This window comes from Aulonocara stuartgranti (assembly GCF_965226115.1).
Source record: "Aulonocara stuartgranti genome assembly, chromosome: 16".
NCBI lineage: Eukaryota > Metazoa > Chordata > Actinopteri > Cichliformes > Cichlidae > Aulonocara > Aulonocara stuartgranti.
The window spans coordinates 36007862-36029662 of NC_138952.1; the positions used below are offsets into that span (position 1 = coordinate 36007862).

At 43.1% G+C, this 21801-nt stretch overlaps 1 protein-coding gene across 1 annotated transcript in view; it reads left to right on the forward strand.

Annotated features, from left to right (window-relative positions):
• The window catches only part of ttn.2 (titin, tandem duplicate 2), a 217919-nt gene that overhangs the window by 109350 nt on the left and 86768 nt on the right, over positions 1 to 21801 (forward strand). The window contains exons 109-136 of the mRNA XM_082507917.1: positions 132 to 401; positions 793 to 1059; positions 1484 to 1762; positions 2107 to 2515; positions 3978 to 4102; positions 4205 to 4471; positions 4645 to 4914; positions 5552 to 5851; positions 6524 to 6826; positions 7084 to 7271; positions 7579 to 7693; positions 7799 to 8089; positions 8190 to 8341; positions 8700 to 8847; positions 9029 to 9328; positions 9535 to 9822; positions 9903 to 10199; positions 10849 to 11035; positions 14051 to 14166; positions 14248 to 14547; positions 15485 to 15784; positions 15893 to 15998; positions 16234 to 16430; positions 16677 to 16982; positions 17067 to 17220; positions 18616 to 18740; positions 18836 to 18954; positions 19058 to 19238. Of these exons, the coding sequence (XP_082364043.1) occupies positions 132 to 401; positions 793 to 1059; positions 1484 to 1762; positions 2107 to 2515; positions 3978 to 4102; positions 4205 to 4471; positions 4645 to 4914; positions 5552 to 5851; positions 6524 to 6826; positions 7084 to 7271; positions 7579 to 7693; positions 7799 to 8089; positions 8190 to 8341; positions 8700 to 8847; positions 9029 to 9328; positions 9535 to 9822; positions 9903 to 10199; positions 10849 to 11035; positions 14051 to 14166; positions 14248 to 14547; positions 15485 to 15784; positions 15893 to 15998; positions 16234 to 16430; positions 16677 to 16982; positions 17067 to 17220; positions 18616 to 18740; positions 18836 to 18954; positions 19058 to 19238 (6360 nt within the window). The remainder of the gene's footprint in view (positions 1 to 131; positions 402 to 792; positions 1060 to 1483; positions 1763 to 2106; positions 2516 to 3977; positions 4103 to 4204; positions 4472 to 4644; positions 4915 to 5551; positions 5852 to 6523; positions 6827 to 7083; positions 7272 to 7578; positions 7694 to 7798; positions 8090 to 8189; positions 8342 to 8699; positions 8848 to 9028; positions 9329 to 9534; positions 9823 to 9902; positions 10200 to 10848; positions 11036 to 14050; positions 14167 to 14247; positions 14548 to 15484; positions 15785 to 15892; positions 15999 to 16233; positions 16431 to 16676; positions 16983 to 17066; positions 17221 to 18615; positions 18741 to 18835; positions 18955 to 19057; positions 19239 to 21801) is intronic.

Sequence of the window (21801 nt, forward strand, 5' to 3'; positions counted from 1 at the left end):
ATGAGTTTTATGAATTAGATATAAATGATGTGAGCATGATAGCAGTTATGGCAGTTTACTGCTAAAATATATGTTGTTAAAAATGTATTAAAAGGTTTTAAGCAACTAATGGAGGATTCCTTTCATTGCAGAGGAGGAGACAAGGTTCACCAAGAACCTGTTCAATGTGGAGGGAACTGAGACTGACAGTGTAAAACTTATTTGTGAAGTCTCCAAACCCAGCGCAGACGTTATCTGGTACAAAGGAGACACGGAGCTGCCAGAGGGTGGCCGCTATGAGCAAATTGTAGATGGGAAGAGAAGGATACTCCTGATCAAGGATCTGAACATGTCTGATGCTGGAGAGTACAACTGCAGGCTAAGTTCCAGCAACAAAACTTCAGGAAACCTCAAGATTAATGGTACGCAAAAAATGTTAAAGGCACTTGGAACAAAGTAACAGCGAGAGCAGTAACACACACAACAAAGAAAATGCAGAGAAATAAATCTAAAATCAGGATTTATTATTTTAAACCCTTACCTTTCAACATCTATCACTCCATTTGCAACCCATCTTGGGTAAAGGTTAGGTTTTGGTTAATTTCAGGCCATTGTTATAGGATATTTTACAATTTGAAGCACCTAAATACAAACCTTTTCTCAGATAACTTGATTGATTTGACTTGATTTGAAATGTGACAGCCTCTAGGAAATGTTCGTTTTTAGCATGTGGCTAAAAGAAACCCGATTCTAAGCCTTAGTCTCACTGAAATAAACCCATCTCTAAGCTCTGAAATGCTTCCTGTGTTGCAGAATTAGCTGCTGAATTCATCTCAAGGCCACAAAGCCTAGAAGTGGTGGAAGGAGAGAAGGCAGCGTTCACGTGCTCCGTATCCAAGGAGACCTATGAAGTCAAATGGATGAAGGATGACGTGGAGCTCGAGGCCGGAGAGAAATACCAGATAGTCACCGATGGCAAGAAACGAATCCTTGAAATCAAGGACTGTGAACTTAAAGATGAGGGTGGATACATAGTTATGATTGGACCAACTAGAGCCAGCGCCGACCTTACTGTGCTCGGTAAGCCCTGCCCACTTTAAGTTTATCTCAGTTAATGGGAAGAAAACCTGCTCCCGGGAGACCAAATGAAGTTTTAAATTAGTTTGTTTTTCAAGTACACTAAGCATTTTCCCTGAATCTGTATTTAACAATTTACATTCGAGATCAGTCTTGTTCAACATTGGCAGCATGAAGCAAAATATAGGAATTTATTGAAGTAAAATTTCTTTTTCATATTGAATGTATATCTTTTTTTATTAATAATATTTTTGGCAACACATTCTGAAACGTAATATTAGCTAGAAGTACTTGCAGTGCAGGAAGGTGTCATTTTTGGGTTTTGTTTCTTCCCCGGCTCAAGGAGTTCAGCCGTTTGAAATTAAAGTCTTTTGTCCAGATGACCCAGAAATATTCTCATTGGTGTCTGCTCTATTATTTTCTGCAGAGAGACTGAAAATCATCACTCCTCTAAAAGACACAGAGGGCAAAGAAGGTCAGGAGGTCGTCCTGAACTGTGAGGTCAACACAGAGGGAGCAAAGGCCAAGTGGCTGAAGAACGACGACACCATATTTGAGAGCAGCAAGTACGTAATAACCCAGAGAGACAATGTCTTCTCCCTGAGAATCAAAGATGTCCAGAAGGGAGACGAATCCAACTACAGCATCAACTTGACCAATCAGAGAGGAGAGCATGCCAAGAGCAACTGCAGCCTGACCATCAGGGGTGAGTGGTTCCTGGCAGCAGCATGGCTGCATGTTTTGTTGTGTTTGCAGTCCCACTGTCACATAAAGTGAAACATCACCGAGTATTGTTGCTGAACATGTACATCACTTGATGATTTCTACTTTGAGCACTTAATGTATCACATTATAAGACTCACATCATCTCTAACATGATGATGGGTTCACCAAACAACAGTCCTCAGACTTGGTCCAGTAGATCACCTTTGGCATGAGAAGGAGAATTGTAGGATGTCCAATGTATTATTAGCAAAGTATATAAATGCAAAGTACCAAAGTACCTACAGTATTAATGTCTGAAATATGACTGTACTTTGTGTTTTTCAGAGGAGAGTCTAAGAATAGTGGTTCCCCCGGAGGACATTGACACTCAGGAGAAGAAGACCATCAGCTTCTCTTGTAAGGTCAACAGGCCCAATGCTACTCTGAAGTGGATGAAGGCCGGTGAGGAGATTACCCTCAGCAAACGCATTGTCTACAGAGTTGACAAAGACAAGCATACTCTTACCATCAAAGACTGCACCCTGGCCGATGAGGGTGAATACACAGCTGTAGCTGGAGATGACAAAGCCACAGCAGAGCTCATCATCAGCGAGGCACCGACGGATTTCAACGTGCACCTAAAAGACCAAACAATCACCGAGTTCGAGGACGCAGAATTTACATGCAAGTTGACCAAAGAGAAAGCTGAAGTCAAGTGGTACAGAAATGGCCGAGAGATCAGAGAAGGACCCAGGTGTGTGAAACGTTTCTTTTTCTCTGTGAATGATGTGAACACACTCTGTTCATTTAATTTTAAACTGTGACCAACACAACAAAGACCAAACTGATTTCACTGTTAATATATTTCATTATAGAACCTTATTATATTTATATTATAAGTAAATACAGAGTACTACATATATACTGTACTGTGCAAAGGTCTCGAGCCGCCCCTTATTTCTTCATACTTTGGTTCCAAGGAGCCATACTATGTCCTATTGTTCGAAGTAGTCCTGAGCAATAGATCTCCAGGCCTTCTGAAGGTTTTTTATTGTTTGTGTTTGAGCACTGGCTGCTTTTTTTTACTCACTTTCAGCCCAGTCCATTTTCCATCTGTCCATCTATCCATTTTCTTCTGCTTATCCGGGGCCGGGTAAACCCTGAATAAGTGGAATGTCAAGGAGTTCACAGAGATGTCACCTCTCTGGCGTGTGCTGGGTCTTCACCAGGCCTCGTTCTAGTCGGACATGCCCGAAACACTTCACCCAGGGGGGCATCCTTTACAGCACGTCCCATTTAGTGCTGCAATCATTTCTATTACTTGCACCACACAATAACGGTTTACCACTTTGCAGAGAAAGGCAAAGCACATGCACGCCATCAAGGAGTACTCCTGCATGCCACGGCCAAAGTTTAAGCAAGTTGGACGCTGGTTTAGCTCACTGGGATGAGCAGGCAACCATATGCTGTGTGGCTGGCCCGGGTTTGAGTCCAACCTGCCGCCCTTTACTGTATGTTCCCTCTTTCAATCTGCTTTCCCTTCAGCCTCTCCGTCTAGCCAATAAAAAGGCCAAAAAAACCCAGTTCAAACCAGTTGACCGCTGCACCCTGTGACTTGCCTTTGCTCAGCCAATAGAAATGAAGCCTACAGCTATGCCAGGTTCAACCACACAATGAAGGAAAACGTTCTGTGCAGATCCAAGTTCAGTGAACTTTTAGACATACATATGTAGGGACCTCCAGTCCTTAGGGAAGCTTTTTTCCTCATACTGTAATCCATACATGTGTGCACGTGTTTTAATAAATCACCACACCTGTTTCCCACTGTCATAACAAAAGATAAAGAAATGAGGGGTGGCTGAGTCTTTTGCATGGTACTGTATAAATACAAATTAATCAACAAAAACAAAGGGAGAAGTTGCCCTCAGTAATTTCACTGTTTTTGAACACACGTTCCTGCACAATTACTCTCAGTTAGCAGCCGTAATCGGAGCAGGACAAATTAGCATGGCCAGCTACACTGCACCCCCAAATCACAAACTGCAGTAACTCCCAGACTTAATGACTTTACACATTTACAAAGGAGAAAAAACAAAAGTTTATTTTTGTATCCACACAGAATTCTTCCTGATGAACAGTGTCCTCCGTTTTTACACTTTACTGTTTTGGAATCTGTCTCCTTCTTTACTTTTAAACAATTCACTATTTTGTCTCAGATACATATTTGAACGAGATGGAAAGATTTGCACTTTGCGCATCAAGGAATGCAGACCTGATGATGAATGTGAATATGCCTGTGGTGTGGAGGAGAAGAAATCCAGGGCCAGGCTTTTTGTTGAAGGTGAAATCCTCAGCGTTGCCTCCAAGAGTTTTCAGTAGAATGTAGTTCCTCTTCTGTTCCTGCTTGGTGTGACCGCTTTAAAAATGTTATTTTGTCCTGCAGAGACCCCAGTGGAAATCATCAGACCCCCGCAGAACGTGTTTGAACCTCCAGGCTCGGACGTTGTATTTGAGGTGGAGCTCAACAAAGACAGAGTGGAGGTGAAGTGGTTGAGGAACAATATGACCGTTGTCCAGGGAGACAAATACCAGATGATGAGCGAGGGTAAAGTCCACAGATTGCAGGTCTGTGAGATCAGACCTCGGGACCAGGGAGAGTACAGAGTCATTGCCAAGGATAAAGATGCAAAGGCCAGGCTGGAACTGGCAGGTGAGAGTGCAGACACAAAAAATACAATAACTGTCACTGCAGTCACTGCTACTGCAGTCCAAGTCCAAGGCATTGTCCAGTGAGCCATGGGTTACTTAGAAAAATCAGTGTTGTGTTCAGTAGTTATTGTACCTGCTACATGTGCTACTGATGATATTCCTCACCTCTTGCAGCTGTGCCTCAGATAAAGACCACTGACCAGAACTACGTCACAGATGTTGGAAAGCCTGTTATCATGGTCGTCCCCTACAGTGCCTATCCACAAGCTGAAGCTGACTGGCTGTACAACAACCTGAGTCTGCAAAAAGACAACATCTACACCTCAGCTGAGCACACAGAGTACCGATTAAAGAACCCCAAGAAGGTCGACGAGGGCTCCTACAAGATCATCATCAAAAACAAACATGGAGCGGGAGAAGCTTTCATCAACCTGAATGTCATTGGTAAGGTCTCCTTTGTTATGTAGAAGCAGCTGGTTAACTACAAGTAAACAAAATTATACTAAATTAGTGTTAAGACAGTTTACAATTAAAATTACACTGAACTGCAGCTTCCACAAGGATTTTATAGTAATTACGTGTGATATTAGAGATAAAATAGTTACTAGTACAAGCTAGTTTTTTTAAATAGTCTGACCACTATTGGGATCATTAATGTTAAATGTGAAGCCAAATCTGGACAACACGTCGTCAAAAGCTGTGTTCTGCTATATTAATCTAATTCAGATGATACATAGTGCCTCAGTATTTCTCACCCCATACATAATGAATGTTACTTAAATCTGCAGGTTGTTTCCTTCAAAAGTAGCTGAAGCAGCATGAAAAGGTGCAAAACATTATTTTTAATTGTCAAAAAGAAAAGCATAAAAATTCTCAAATCCCATAATAACGAGTGAACTTTAAAAGCACCAGTCATACTTAAAACAACAAAATAATGGGTGTCGTGTGGTATTTTCACATCTGCTGTTTCTGTGATTAAGAATAAACTTTAGAACGGGTTTCTCTTCATTCAGAGCTGATACTGTAGTGTAGATGTCCATAGGCTGCTTATCTTATCCTATAATGTGATTTTCTTTTCCAGATGTCCCAGGACCTGTGAAGAACCTCCAGGTGACTGACACTGCAGATGGTGAGATCAGCCTCGCATGGGAGGAGCCTGAGAGCGATGGCGGCAGTAAAGTCATCGGCTACATAGTGGAGAGACGTGATGAGAAACGTAAGACCTGGACACTGGCCACCGACCATGCCGAAAGTCCTGAGTACACAGTGACCGGCCTCCAGAAGGAGTCCAAGTACCTATTCAGAGTCTGTGCCCGAAACCGGGTTGGCAGCGGACCCACTGTGGAGACTGACGAAGCTGTGCAAGCTAAGAACAAGTTTGGTGAGATTTACTGTATTTATCTTTTGCACACATTTAAATAATGATGTAAAGTAGTTCTGATGTTAGACAGTAAGCTTCACTTTAAGGTAACAAAAAAGATATAAAACTAAGTTGAAGAGATGTTACTTTTTTAGGTAAAATAAAAACAAACAATAGTTTAACTTTATAAATATAGAGACTTTATATTGCAAAATACTGATAAAAATTTGTAGTGCATGAACTGATATCTTGGTAATGTTAGCTTATTGTTCTCGTAACTGAATTAGACGGAGGCTAAATCAAATTATCTGAATATGGTGAGTATGGTGTTAATATAACAAACATGCCAAATCTTTGAAGTTAAGTTGACCTGTTCTGCTCATATCCTTGTTTCTTTTTTAAAATCTTTACTCTGTTAGAGTTCAAAATAACCCATGATATTTTATTTTAAACTGTTCCTTTACACAGCCACCAACTTTCTCTTAGCTTCTTTATGAGCCACAGGATGTTTCAGATTAAACAGAAGCATTGATATTTTGATGAAAGGAAATTAAACAGTCTAGTTAAGTGGACAAAAGTAGCCCAAACTTCCAAGTTCAAGATCTTTGAGGTGCAAATTTAACTTGATATATACTTTAATACTTGGATGCTTGAACACATGTTCACTAAAATATATTTTGTTTATCTCTGTAGATGTTCCTGAAGCTCCTCTGAATGTGATCGTGGGAAACGTCACCAAGTTTGGCTGCACTCTGTCTTGGGAGCCTCCCACATCAGATGGAGGCTCTCCCATTACCTCTTATATCATTGAGCTCCGCGACAGGACGTCAGTGAAGTGGTCTCCTGTCCTGGTGGCCAAACCTGATGACCTCAGTGCCATCATTAATGATGTCATTGAGAATAAAGAGTACATTTTTAGAGTGAAAGCTGAGAACAGAGCCGGTGTCGGCAAACCCAGTGCTGCCTCACAGCCCGTCAAAATCATGGATCCAATCGGTGAGTTTGGCTCATGGAAAGATGATTGGTTACCCTTTCAAGTAAGAAAATGATTATCTAATGGTTAGATAAGGTTAGTCTGTCCCTCAAAATCAGGGAAAATCAATATTGAACAGAAAGAAGCTAGCACTCCAAAGCAACTTAACTAGTTCAGTGTCAACCTTTCTTGCCTGGTAAAACGTAACACACACACTGGTTTACCCTAGGATACTTCTAACTTAACAGGTTTAAAATTGGTGTTTTCTGATCACCTGCAGAGCGTCCCAGCCCCCCTCTGAACCTGTCCTGGCAGGACCAGAACAAGAGCTCAGTGCAGCTCACCTGGGAGACTCCACTGAAGAACGGAGGCAGCATGATCACCGGATACATCATTGAACGCTGTGAGGACGGTTCTGACAAGTGGCTCCGCTGCAACGCCCGTCTCTGCCCTGACCTCTTCTACAAGGTACAAATCAAAGAAAATCATCTGCAAACCTGAGTAGCTGTTTCGTTGATGTTCAGTGTCTTGTGACCAAAAACAACCTTTGAGTAAAAGCCCTTTATCAGCTGCTTCGGGCTAAAAGCGTGTCATTAGATAATTGACAAAACAAGCCTTCCAGCGAGGGTTTAAAAAAACCTGTCATTTAAAAAAGGCATACCAGTTATTTCAAAGTAAAAACCTCCCAAAACTGTCTTTTAAAGTCTTTTAAATAAAAGGTTTTTTAAAAGTTTGACATTTCTTTGTTGTAATCCCTCACTGACGTTTGCCTCAGGTGTCAGGTCTGAAATATGGGACTAAGTACAACTACAGAGTGTTTGCTGAAAACGCTGCCGGAGTCTCTGAGCCTTCAAACATCATCGGACCTCTGCTAGCTGACGACCCACATGGTGAGATTAATGAATTAGTTCATAGTTATTTTATTCATATGCTATTCCTTCATAGTAAAATCCTTGGCAAAGGCAGGCACGTTAAAACCTCTGTCTCTTCTCCAGTTGGTCCAAGCTTTGACCTGAGTGCTTTTAAAGATGGCCTGGAAGTGATTGTTCCCCAGCCTCTCACCATCAGAGTCCCCATAACTGGATATCCAATACCTGTTGCTAAGTGGACCTTCGGAGAGAAGGAGCTATCCAGCGTGCATGATGAGCGGGTTTTCCTCATGACAAAGTCAACATTTACAGAACTAATGGTCACTCCGAGTGTCCGTCCAGACAAAGGCATCTACACGCTACATCTGGAGAATGATGTCACATCGGTCTCTGGAGAGATTGAAGTCAATGTTATTGGTACACCTTAAAAATCTTCCCTAAAAAAACTGAGCAGAGCCTTGACAAATGTTACATTTTTGTTAAAATTGTGTCATCGGATTTCTGTTTGTGTCTCCAGCTGCACCCAGTGCTCCAAAGGACTTCAAGGTCCTTGAGGTGACTCGGCAGCATGTCCACCTGAGCTGGGAGGCTCCAGAGCATGATGGAGGAAGTCCTCTGATTGGCTACCAGGTGGAGAAACGAGACGTGTCCCGCAAGACCTGGGTCAAGGTACAACAGTGACATCGGCTTTCAGAGTGTGCTGAACCAGCTGATCACTACGTAATGTGTCATCTAATATTTAAATTAAAAAAGTGTAATTTTATATTTTAAAACACACACACGTGTAAGAGAGAGAGTGCTCTGTAATTAGCTGGCTCTGGGTATTCATGAACAAGTAACAGCCGAATCGTAACAACACCTGCTGACTGGCACTCGTATAGTGCATTTCCAGTATTATCACCCACTCAATAATATCTCCCCTCATACTATTTCCATGGCCCCAGCCTGTCATGAAGAAATGTTTAGCTGGACTGCACATGGTGATGAAGGACCAGTTAAGCCTGATGTTAATTCTTCTTTCTCTAAGGTGACCACAGGGATCCAGGATCTGGAGTTCACCGTTACTGACGTGGTTGAAGGGAAGGAGTATTTGTTCAGAGTCACCGCCTGCAACAAATGTGGACCGGGAGAGCCAGCGTATATTGACGAGCCAGTTAACGTCTCCTCTCCTGCAAGTGAGTAAAGGCAGTGTTCAATGTGTAACATTGATGTTAATGACAATACTGGCTGTCTCTATTAATCAAAATACTTAAACACATTCTTCGTACACGTAGAGTCAGAACAACACGAGACTTCCTTTCGATTAAACTGCTTCTGAGAAACTTTCTAAGCGCTCCAACTGTTTTTTTTCTCCAGCTGTCCCCGACCCTCCAGAAAACCTGAGGTGGAGGGACAAGTCAGCCAGTGGCATCTTCCTGACCTGGGAGCCGCCAAAGTATGATGGCGGAAGCGGCATCCGGGGCTACAATGTTGAACGCTGTCAGAGAGGAACGGATAAGTGGGAGCCCTGTGGGGACTTGGTACCTGAGCTGAAGTGCCAGGTGACGAATCTTATTGAGGGTCAGTGGTACTCTTACAGAATCAGAGCCCTGAACCGACTTGGAGCCAGCCGGCCCTGCAAAGCCACTGATGAGATCCAGGCTGTTGATCCTAAAGGTACTTGTGATGTAGTCCTCTTAGGACCATGAAATTTCATATGGTGTAATCCAACGTTACAAGTTATTCCCTCGTATAAACTCCGTATAAGCAAGCCATTAGTTTTATGTGGTCACACTGAGCTTGCTGTCCTCTTTACTCTATTGTGACTATGGCATCTCAATGCCCACCTACTGACTGACTTCTTGTCCTTAATTTCTATGCAGAGCCTCCAGAGATCCAGCTGGATGCCAAGCTTCTGGCTGGTCTGACTGCTAAGGCTGGCAGCAAGATTGAACTTCCTGCTGATGTGACAGGTAAGCCTGAGCCACGAGTCAAGTGGACCAAAGCCGACCTGGTCCTCAAACCAGACGACAGGGTGTCCATCGACACCAAGCCAGGACACTCCATGGTTACCATCGCCAAGACAAAGAGAGATGACAGTTCCACTTATATCATCGAAGCCACCAACAGCAGCGGTCGTGCCACTGCCACTGTGGATGTCAACATCCTTGGTAAGATCAATTAACGACCGAGAAAGGTACAGATTCTCCGTTTCTGCTGATTACAATTTTAAATCTGCTCTTCAAAACAGATAAGCCTGGTCCCCCTGCTGCTTTTGACATTTCTGAAATCACCAATGAGTCCTGCTTTCTGGCTTGGAACCCTCCACGTGATGATGGTGGCTCCAAAGTTACCAACTATATTGTTGAACGGCGAGCTGCTGATAGTGAGATCTGGCACAGACTGTCCTCCACTGTGAAGCTGACCACATACAAAGCTACCAGTCTGATCAAGTTCAAAGACTATATCTTCAGAGTATTTGCTGAAAACCAGTTTGGTGTTGGTCCAGCTGCTGAACACCCATCAATCACTGCTAAATACCCCTTTGGTAGGCTACCTTACATCTAATATCTTAGAAACAGAAATTTCCATTTGTAGATGAGTCCATTTCCAGTTTTCTTTTATGTATAGATTCATATACAGTAGTATTTTTTCTGTTTGTTTGGATTGAAATGTCTGATGCAGCATTAACCTCCTAGGACCTGCGTCCACATATGTGGACATCACATTTTGGGTTATTTAGACCATAATACTCAATTTTGCTCTACAAGGGCCTGATATCCACTTACGAGGACATTATCCTGCTACTGTTCTAATGAAATTTTAAACGAATATCCTCATTTGTGGCTCTCATTTTTCTTAGAAACAAAAATCAGGTAAAAAAAATAATCTGGTAATTCTTTGTTTTTACATTCATCAGGTCCCAATCAGCCCAAATATCAAAGAGAAATTAAAAATGCTGCCGTGGAAGAGTTCGGGTCTTAGGAGGTTAAGATGGAAAAACAGCTTAATCGTACAGGTTTTTTTTTATAAGATCCTGTGAGAGATTCTTGTTCTTGTTGATTCTCAGCTAACTGAAGAGTTTAGTGTGGAACATTTATCATAATCAGGCTTTTTTACTTTCAGGTCCCTAGTTGGTCAAGTACATCAAGTCTTCATGACTTGGACTAACCTGATGCATCTGATCTTGTCCTCAGATACTCCCGGGGCTCCTTACAAGCTGGAGGCTTCAGATATTGCAAAGGACTCTCTGAATCTGAACTGGTATGAGCCCGATGAGGATGGAGGAAGCCCAATTACTGGATACTGGGTGGAGAGATACGAAGCTGACCATGACAAGTGGATAAGATGCAACAAGCTGCCAGTCAAAGACACAAACTACAGGTGAGCCTAGCTGTCACATTTCAGAACTGATGTTTACACATTGAGCTTCTTTGGTAGATTAGTGTGCTGATGTACATTTCCAACAGAAAAGTTTAAACTCAGGAATATTAGAAAAAGTACTGGTGCTCCTGATGTTTTCTGTTTTCTCTGATACTTCACTGAAATGAAATGTGTTCTTAACTATAAAAACACAGTACAACTACGTGGGATAGGTGGCTGGTCAAAACAAGTTATAGCATCTAAAAGGTTTTCACTGTTACCAGGTTCACCTTCTATCCAGGACTCTCTGGATCAAATCCATTTTTGGAGATAAGAACTTTAGACTTAATTTATGAGCGACCCCTGTACACGGACAAATGTGTGGTTTAGTAACACCAGACTGAAACTGACTGAACTGATCTGGTTACTTTTGTTGTTTTCACAAAGCACCTGTCCCATAAGTTAACCTATTAGAAAAAAAGTTAATTCAGTGATTTTGATTCCAACAGACAAAGGCTGACTGAAGCAATCAATTCATACAGCCGTCACAGCTGTGCTTCAGTCTCTTACACCGAGCTGAAAAATTGTCTGGCAAATAGATCTGATGAATTAAATCCCTGGATTTTAGCATGTCTCTTTAGCATGCAGTTTAGGGTTCATTTTAAAATTTTAGGTGTAACTTTTAGAGCTCTGCACGGTGAAGCTCCCCAGTATATCTCTGACCTGTTGAAACCTCATGTTTCATCCCGAGCACTTAGGTCTTCAAGTCAGAGGCTACTGGTGGTCCCACGTACTAGGTTTAAAACACGTGGGGATCGGGCTTTTCAGGCACCGAGGCTGTGGAACTCTCTGCCGTTGTCTTTACGCTGTCTAGACTCTACTGACTCCTTTAAAAAGCAGCTGAAGACATTTTTATACAAACGGGCTTTTAATTAATTTAAACTTGTATGTCTGATCTTATTGTAAAGCACTTTGTGATTTTTATCTGTGAAATGTGCTATATAAATAAATTTTACTTACTTACTTAGACAAATGGTGGGGGTCTGGTAAGGAAGTTGGGGGGAAGCAGACAAGCAGACAACTCCACAGGAAGAGTCTTTTGTCTCTTCGAGGACTCTGGGAGGTAGCAAGGGAGTGCGAACCTTAAGCTGTGAAACAGCTGTGTACTGCCTTTAGTTCCTGGAGACGGTATTTAGCTGAGTCTGCCCCACGATCATGCAGGCTCCACCAAGCTTGGTTTTCTGTTCTTTGTTTGTGATTAAAGAATGTTAGCTTTTTTTTTTTTTAAAGAATGTTAGCTACCGCTCACCGCTCGTCTGCAGGCTTTACTTACAGTTTTTTCTGATTGCTTAAGCACATTTTTTGTAACTATTGGCTAATTTTGCAAAACTCTTCACACAAATAAGAAAACCTGTCACCCAATAATCAAAACATTGTAGTTCTCTTGCAAAAGCAAACACAGCTAGATTAACTCTTCACACCTTCGTAAAAATGGTGTTTCCGTATCAAACAGTACACACAAGCCATCATCTACTAAGCACACAATGCGCCAACTGCACACTGATGGTATGAATACAAAACACATCTGGCTTTTGCTTTCTCTGTGCACAAGGTAGGCTATGTCAGTTTGAGCTCATACTTCTGTCATAGATCCATAAGCATAGAGGGATCCAAACTTCAAGTACTGGTGTTTATTCAAACACATCAAAACAAACACAAGTGTTTATTTCCAAGTATAGGATTATTTGCAATCGCCATAATGACTATATGGGTTACTTGGTCTGCAGTGAACATGCTTCCTCTGCCCCAGCATCTGGTCATCTAGCAATTCTGTAAAGTAACAATTTCAGTATTTTTACATCAATGGTATTGGTGTGTTTCTCATTGGCATATGGCAGTGCTAGAAATCTTTGTGCGAAGTGACTGTACTAACCGATTCTCATTTCAAGACGTCCTCATGGTGCTTGCTACAGTGTAGCGGCTCGAGTTAGGCTGGACCCGTTGGCCAGCTTCCCTCAGGGTCATTCCACGGTTGATTACATGGTCCACTATTGTAGCTCTGATGTCATCAGCAATTCTATTTCTTACTCTTCCTACCCTTCCTCTCCCCCCTCCTCATCTTCCTCTCCCCCCTTCTCGTCTTCCTCTTGCTCCTCCTTGTCCTTGTCGTCCTCTTCATCCTACTTCTTCACCTCCACGTCCTCTTCCTCGGCCTCCTCTACTTCTCACTCTTTCTGCTCCCTCCATTGTACTCTGCACACACAGCTTACCTGTATTATAGTGCTTAGGCTGATTGCAAAGTGAACTGATTATCTAAAAAAGTTTTCACATGTGAAAGTGTGCCAGACAGTTGGCAAATTAGTGTTAATGATAGCCATACATGTGTATACTTTTGCTAGGAGTGTGTTGGAAATTTGGTAATTTAGTGTTGTGCAGTGAATTGTGCCTACAGTTTTGCAAAGTGTATGTTACAAAATTGCAAACTGAGTGCAAAGCAGTTTTTGTGCTTTTAGTTTTGCAAACTCAGTGAGTGGTTTTGCTATAAGTCTGAATAGTTTTAGAGATCGTGCTACAGGAATCACAGTTAGGGTTTAAGCATTCAGAAAAAACTGTAATGGAAAACTTCCACAACAATCTCCATCGTTCACATTTGCAACACTACAGCAGCAACACAGCAGTGTTGATACTGGCCACTGAGTCTTCATCCGAAATGCACTGCACCTTGTGATGGTTCCCAAAGTTAAAAACAATTGATTTGTGTAAAAGCATATGGGAAACTAAGATTATGCATCATCTCTATTATTCAACATCTGACAATGGAAATGAGGCAACAGTATAAACTGAAAAACAAAACGTTATTGAAGTTTTTTATATTTGCATTAAAATGCAGGTAAAAAGAGAACTTTCATATGCTATAACTTTTTTGACCAGTCAAAGACACAAAAAAGGTTAGCCTAGCTACTCTGCTGTCGAATTTCAAAACTGACTCTTGCATTAAGCTTCTTTGGTAGATTACAGTGTACTTTTCTTCATTAGGGTCAAAGGTCTTCCAACCAGGAAGAAGTATAAGTTCCGAGTCCTTGCTGAGAATCTGGCCGGAACTGGGAAACCCAGCAAGGAGACAGATCCAATCCTTGTTAAAGATCCTATTGGTACTAAATTCCCCTTACTTCTATAAGCACTTTAAATCTGTTTAGAATAGATAAATATGTCACGGTTGTTTTTCCTACCAGACCCTCCATGGCCCCCTGGCAAACCCACAGTGAAGGACGTAGCTAAGACGTCATGCTTCCTAATGTGGACCAAACCAGAGCATGATGGCGGAGCAAAGATTGATAGCTATGTCATTGAGATGCTAAAGACCGGCACCACGGACTGGATCCGTGTGGCAGAGAACATCCCCATGCTGGAATATTTCCTAAAGGGCCTGATGGAGAAGCAGGAGTACTCGTTCAGAGTGCGAGCTGTTAACGTGGCTGGAGAGAGCGAACCCAGTGAACCCAGTGACCCAGTGCTCTGCAAAGAGAGACTCAGTAAGAATAATTCATGATCTAAAAACAGAAAAACATACTGGAGTAAAACATAGATCAATGATCTGTTCTGCACTGACTGCCACATAATACAAGAGGGGTGAGCTTAAAAAAATGTGCAATTTATAACACACACACAAATAAACATAGATATTTAGTGTGTGTGGTTCTATAACACAGGTGCTGTCAGACAATTTAGACAAACATGAAATAAAAACAAATGTCCAGAACACAAACGGTTAACTGTACAATAAGCATACGTGGGGTTCTCTGAGAAAGGTTCCCACATAAGCCTCTCAGAGTGCTAATAAAACTGCCATAAAAATACACAGAGGTGGGTTGATTATTATTTTTTATGTTCAAAATAAGGTTAAAATTTTGCATTTATTCAGGGTGGGTTTAAATCTATGTCCAATCATGAGCATCAGTACAGTGGGATATATCATTGCTTCAGTACCAAAACTGAAAACCAAAACTTAAATGCACGCTTGGATAATTGGTAAAAATGGAACGCCCTCGGGAAAACGTCTATGTGGGGAGTACAAGACAGGAGGGCCGTTCAACAGCTGACCTCTCAGACTGGCAGCTCAGCATTTACTGTTGTAGGACAGCTGATCAGTGTTCAAACTCTGAGTACGTTCACCCTGAATTAAACAGGTTTTTTAGATGAAATGTGTTTTTCATCTGGAAAAGACGAATGATGTGACATGTAAAGCACAGTTTCACATTTTCTTAAATTGAGTTTAATTGTTTAAATTTAGTTTTAATTGTTGGAATATTTGAAGTTTTAAACAGTCAAAACATTTCCCTGTAAGACAAACTGGTAGAGAATAAGCGTGGTACACTATGGTATATGGGCGACACATCCGACAGCTGGTGCTCTGAAGCTGGCCAGGTCACACCGACAGATTAAAACTGTGGTTTGTCTTCCTTTCCCCAGACCCTCCCTCAGCTCCACGCTGGTTAGAGGTTGTCAACATCAGCAGGAACAGTGCTGAGCTGAAATGGGCGGTTCCTGAGCGCAATGGAGGTTCAGCCATCACCAACTACATTGTGGAGAAACGTGATGTGAGGCGTAAAGGTTGGCAGACTGTGGACACCACAGTCAAAGAGCTGAAGTGCGACGTGAAACCGCTCAATGAAGGGTCGCTTTATGTGTTCCGTGTTGCTGCTGAGAACGCTGTGGGTGTCGGACCCTTCTGTGAGATGGAGGACTCTGTGCTGGCAAAAGACACTTTCAGTAAGTTAGAAAGGATGCGCAGTCGCACAAATCATTTCAATTTGAAGGCAATGAAAATCCTCACTGCTGATCTGTCAAAGAACGACGATAATGTTTCCTCATTTCCAGGTACTCCTGGCCCACCCTACGCTCTCGCTGTCAGTGCTGTGACCAAAAGATATGTGGACTTGCAGTGGGAGGCACCGAAAAACGATGGTGGAAGACCCATCCTCAGGTTACATTTTACCATTTTATCACATTTTATCTTGTACCCTGTATGTGACATTGCACAACTTAAGTCCCGTGCAACTTAAACATTTCTGCAAAACTGATTTCCTTACGTTTCTCATGCAGGATAGGCACTTAGTAGATCACCATGTAAATGGCACCTGCAGCAGAAGCAGCAGATTTGTTTCCTCGACCTAGTATGTATAAAGGTCTATTTCCCTTGTATTCCATTGGCTGTTCAGGTATTCCATTGAGAAAAAAGAGAAGCTTGGAACTCGCTGGGTGAAATGTGGGAAGACCTCGGGTCCAGACTGTAAGTACAGGGTAACAGACGTCATTGAGGGAACAGAGGTTCAGTTCCAGGTCCGAGCTGAGAACGAGGCTGGCAGTGGACACCCAAGTGAACCCACCGAGATTCTCACCATAGAAGATCCAACAGGTCAGCTCAGGAAATAGATAAAAAAATAAATAAATAAGCTTCATATATTTACAGTAAGTGTATAGTTAAATTATTGTATAGTTTTTATAAAATGCTATAAGCATGTGTGCACTTTTATAGAGCTGTTTCTAATCTCGTTATACTATGTATAATGACAATAAAGGCTTTCAATTCATTAATAATTATATTGTAACAGTAAAAACAATTTAAAGTGCGGAGAGTCTGAGTTTATATTCTCCCCTCCAGGCATCCCATCACCACCCATTGAATTACACGTGACTGGAGCCAGCCGAGACTTCCTGGCAATTGCCTGGAAACCTCCACAAACAGATGGCGGTGCCCCTGTCAGAGGATACCACATTGAGATGTGCGAGGCTGGAACTGAGAAGTGGATGAGGGTGAACTCCCGTCCAGTGAAGGAGCTCAAGTACCGTGTAGAGGAGGGCGTGACCCCTGAAAAGGAGTACATTCTGAGAGTGAGGGCCGTTAATGCTATCGGAGAGAGCGAACCGTCGGACATCTCTGAAAATGTCTTTGCCAAAGACTCTGACTGTAAGAATCTTCATATTTGTTTCTGAGAGTCACCGGTGCCCTTCATTTGTGGCTGAGAAAGATTTTGTTTTTCTGTGTTTTCAGGCAACCCAACTCTGGAATTCCAGACTCTGGATCTAGTTGTTGTGGAAACAGAAAAGCTGCACATCCCAGTTCCCTTTAGAGCAGTCCCCTTACCTAAAATCACCTGGCACAAAGATGGCAAAGAGCTGAAGGCGGATGAACGCCTTGGCTTTAGGTGAGTGTTCTGTGCGAATCCTTTCATCTAGAACTTTTGTCATATCGGTTATTTCATTTCACACCAGCACAGGCCTTACACTCATCCATCTCTGATTTGCATAAAAACTTTATGCTTGCTGTGAAATTTAATCCTAATATAACAAACAAAAAAATAAATAAAAATCTACAATCCACCCACTTTCAAGCCATTTTTCACACATTTAAATGTGAGGAAAAGTTTGAACATGAATATTTGAGTCTAAAATTTTCATTTTTCTTACCATCAAAATGCATCAAGATCCTTAATTTGGGACCGATGTGTAAATGTCTGAGTAGTGGCAAGTTAAGGTAAGAAAAATATAGAAAAAAATTCTAGCGTATCCAGGTATTGCTTTTTGTGATAACTGAAAAATAATGTTGTTAAAACATATTCATAGTTTTCATTTTTGACACTTGCTCTACCCAACAGTTTGAGACTTAATGCATTCAGTCTGATATTTAAAATTAAGTTTAAAATATACTAAGAGGTAGAAGAGTGCTGTCCAAGAAACTGAGCAGGACCCTCAAACTCCCAGCCTCTACTAGCACCCGATCTGGGAATATAAAGAATGGGGAATTTATATGTATTTACATGCCTGATCTCTGCTTACCTGTAGAAGTCATGCCAGGTTTAGGGTTGGGTTAGGGATAGATTAGGGATTTAGGGTCAGAGGGGTTAGTAGGCAATTTTTTTATGTGCGTATCTGTCCCAAATTGATCTATTTCAGCTGTTAGAAAGACCAGTTTTTATTAGTTTTTGACACATATATTTATATTTCAGTTAGCAAAACAATGGTCTGAAAGTGACCATTTAAAAAATATTTCTTTTTTAATTTTAATGTCAAAAACTAAAATGTCATGTTTTAGGGTTGCACAGCGTCAAAGTGTTAGCACGGTTAGCCTGTTAGCGCGTTAGTGCCGTGCAGCCCCTAACATGGGCCAATCCGTGCTAACAGAGATCTGCCGCGTGAATGCGGTTATGACGTTAACGTCATTATAACGAGAGTAACTCTGACAGCACTAATTCTAATGTATAAAACTAAAATTTCACAGCACTCACTATATATGGGTAAACTTTGGACCATAAAACATTTAAGAAAATTGGAGTTGTTTAAGTAGAAATGTTACCAAACATGTAATAAAATAATAATAATAATACATTTTATTTATAGACGCCTTTCAGACCCTCATGGATGTACTGATTTGAGATGGAATGACTGATATAATAGAAGAACATATTCTTTAAAGAATACTATATTGAAATTACTCTTCAAACAAACAGTAGAAAACTGATCTTTTTTTGCTGGGAAAAAGCCCAACATGAGCTCCATTAAAATGGCTTTGTGTCTTTTCTTTCTTGGTTGGTGCTCAACAGGAAGGAGTATACCTCCTGTCACCTGGAGATTGACAGCAGTCTTCATGCCGATGCTGGAGTGTACAAAGTGACACTAGAAAACAAGCTGGGAAGTGCCAGTGCCACCATCAATGTCAAAGTCATCGGTATTTAAACACACATGGCCAGTTTGTACATCACTGGAGAGACACACTGAACCTGGAGCCGATGTTTTTTCATGTCTCTATGTCTTTGTGTTCAGGGCTTCCTGGTCCTTGCAAGGAAATTGTGGCTTCTGAGATCACAAAGAGCTCCTGTAAAGTTTCATGGGATCCACCAGATTATGATGGTGGTAGTCCAATTCTTCACTATGTCTTGCAGGTCTGAGATGGCAGCGTGTTTTTACTGATCACGTTAGAAATCTGACAGTGAAAATAAAATGCTCATGTGTTTTTTCATTTGTTCCTTTTGTGGTGCCGCACAGCGGCGTGAGGCCGGCAGGAGGACATACGTCAACATAATGTCAGGAGAGTGCAAGGTGAGCTGGGTGGTCAAAGATCTCATCCACAATGGAGAGTACTACTTCAGGGTCCAGGCCGTTAACAAGATTGGAGGAGGAGAGTTCATCGAGCTCCGCAACCCAGTCATCGCCGAGGACCAGAAACGTAAGGAAATCGAATCTGGTGATGTCATACAAGGATTATACTTCCTGCTGTGAGAATGCCAGTAGAGAATATGATCACTTGGGATGGAGATGGAGATTAGCTAAAGCATTCACCCTTAACCATTCGAGGGATAGCAGCAGGAGTCAGCACAGATGATACTGTGTGATTTTCCCAGTTTAAGATTGATTATTATTTCTTAAAGTTTTATAGCACTTGTACTCAGTGTTGGGGAGTAACGAAGTACATGTACCAGCGTTACGTATTTAAAATACAAAATATGAGTAACTGTATTCCATTACAGTTACTGTTTAAAAAGGTGGTATTTAGAATACAGTTACTTTGTTGAAGTAAAGGGATTACACAGCGTTTTTTTCCTGTTTCATATGTTAGGCTATGCCCTCTCTATTTTGGTGATTCCACGCCGATGGAAACCCAAACAAAACACGCATTAGGAGGCTCTAATGTCTTTGTCTCAATCTCGCGGCCCATGTCACCCCTAGTTGCATAAAGACATGAAGAAATATTTTTTTAAATTATTACCATCCATCCATCTTCATCCGCTTTATCCGAGGCCGGGTCGCGGGGGCAGCAGACTAAGCAAAGAGGCACAGACCTCCCTCTCCCCAGCCACCTCCTCCAGCTTATCCGGGGGAATACCAAGGCGTTCCCAGGCCAGCCGAGAGATATAATCTCTCCAGCGTGTCCTGGGTCTGCCCTGGGGCCTCCTCCCGATGGGACATGCCTGGAACACCTCACCCAGGAGGCGCCCAGGGGGCATCCTTGTCAGATGCCCGAACCACCTCAGCTGGCTCCTTTTGATGTGGAGCAGCAGCTGCTCTACTCTGAGCCCCTCCCGGATGGCCGAACTTCTCACCCTATCTCTAAGGGAGAGGCCAGCCACCCTTCGGAGGAAGCTCATTTCTGCCGCTTGTATCCACGATCTCGTTCTTTCGGTCACTACCCACAGCTCGTGGCCATAGGTGAGGGTAGGGACATAGATCGACCGGTAAATTGAGAGCTTCGCTTTTACACTCAGCTCCCTCTTCACCACGACGGACCGGTGCAGCGTCTGCATTACTGCAGCTGCAGCCCCAATCCGTCTGTTGATCTCTAGCTCCCTTCTCCCATCACTCGCGAACAAGACCCCGAGATACTTGAACTCCTCCACTTGGGGCAGGAACTCATCCCCGACCCGGAGTGGGCACTCCACCCTTTTCCGGCTGAGAACCATGGCTTCAGATTTGGAGGTGCTGATCCTCACTCCCGCTGCTTCACACTCGGCTGCGAACCGTTCCAGTGCGAGCTGGAGGCCCGCCCCCGATGAAGCCAACAGAACCACATCATCCGCAAAAATCAGAGATGAGATTCTGAGGCCACCAAAGCGAAAGCCCTCCGCCACTTGGCTGCGCCTATAAATCCTGTCAATAAAAATTATGAACAGAACCGGAGACAAAGGGCAGCCCTGGCGGAGCCCATCACCCATCGGGAACGAGTCCGACTTATTGCCGGCAATGCGAACCAAGCTCTTGCAACGGTTGTATAGGGATCGAATGGCCCGTAGCAATGGGCCAGACACCCCATACTCCCGCAACACCTTCCACAGGACACCCCGAGGGACACGGTCGAATGCCTTCTCCAAGTCCACAAAACACATGTAGACTGGTTGGGAAAACTCCCATGCACCCTCAAGTATCCTCGAGAGGATAAAGAGCTGGTCCAGTGTTCCGCGACCAGGACGAAAACCGCATTGTTCCTCCTGTATCCGAGGTTCGACTAGCGGACGAACTCTCCTTTCCAGCACCCTGGCATAGACTTTCCCAGGGAGGCTGAGGAGTGTGATCCCCCTGTAGTTGGAACACACCCTCCGGTCCCCCTTCTTAAAGATGGGGACCACCACCCCAGTCTGCCAGTCCACAGGTACTGCCCCTGATCTCCACGCAACATTGCAGAGGTGTGTCAACCAGGACAGCCCTACAACATCCAGAGCCTTCAGGAACTCGGGGCGGACCTCATCAACACCAGGGGCTCTGCCACCAAGGAGTTGTTTAACTGCCTCAGTGACCTCGCCCCCGGAAATTGGCGGGTTATTCCCCTCATCCCCAGACTCTGCTTCCTCCTCGGAAGACATGTCAGTGGGATTAAGGAGGTCCTCAAAGTATTCCTTCCACCACCTGACAATTTTCTCAGCCGACGTCAGCAGCGCTCCGCCAGCACTATACACAGTGCAGGTAGAGCACCGCTTTCCCCTCCTGAGACGCCTGACGGTTTGCCAGAATCTCTTCGAGACAGTCCGAAAGTCTTTTTCCATGGCCTCTCCGAACTCCTCCCACACCCGAGTTTTTGCTTCAGCCACTGCCCGAGCCGCATTCCGCTTGGCCTGTCGATACCTGTCAGCTGCCTCCGGAGTCCCACAGGCTAACCAAGCCCGATAGGACTCCTTCTTCAGCCTGGTGGCTCCCTTCACCTCAGGTGTCCACCATTTGGTTCGGGGATTACCACCACGGCAGGCACCAACCACCTTGCGGCCGCAGCTCAATGCAGCAGCTTCGGCAATGGAGACGCT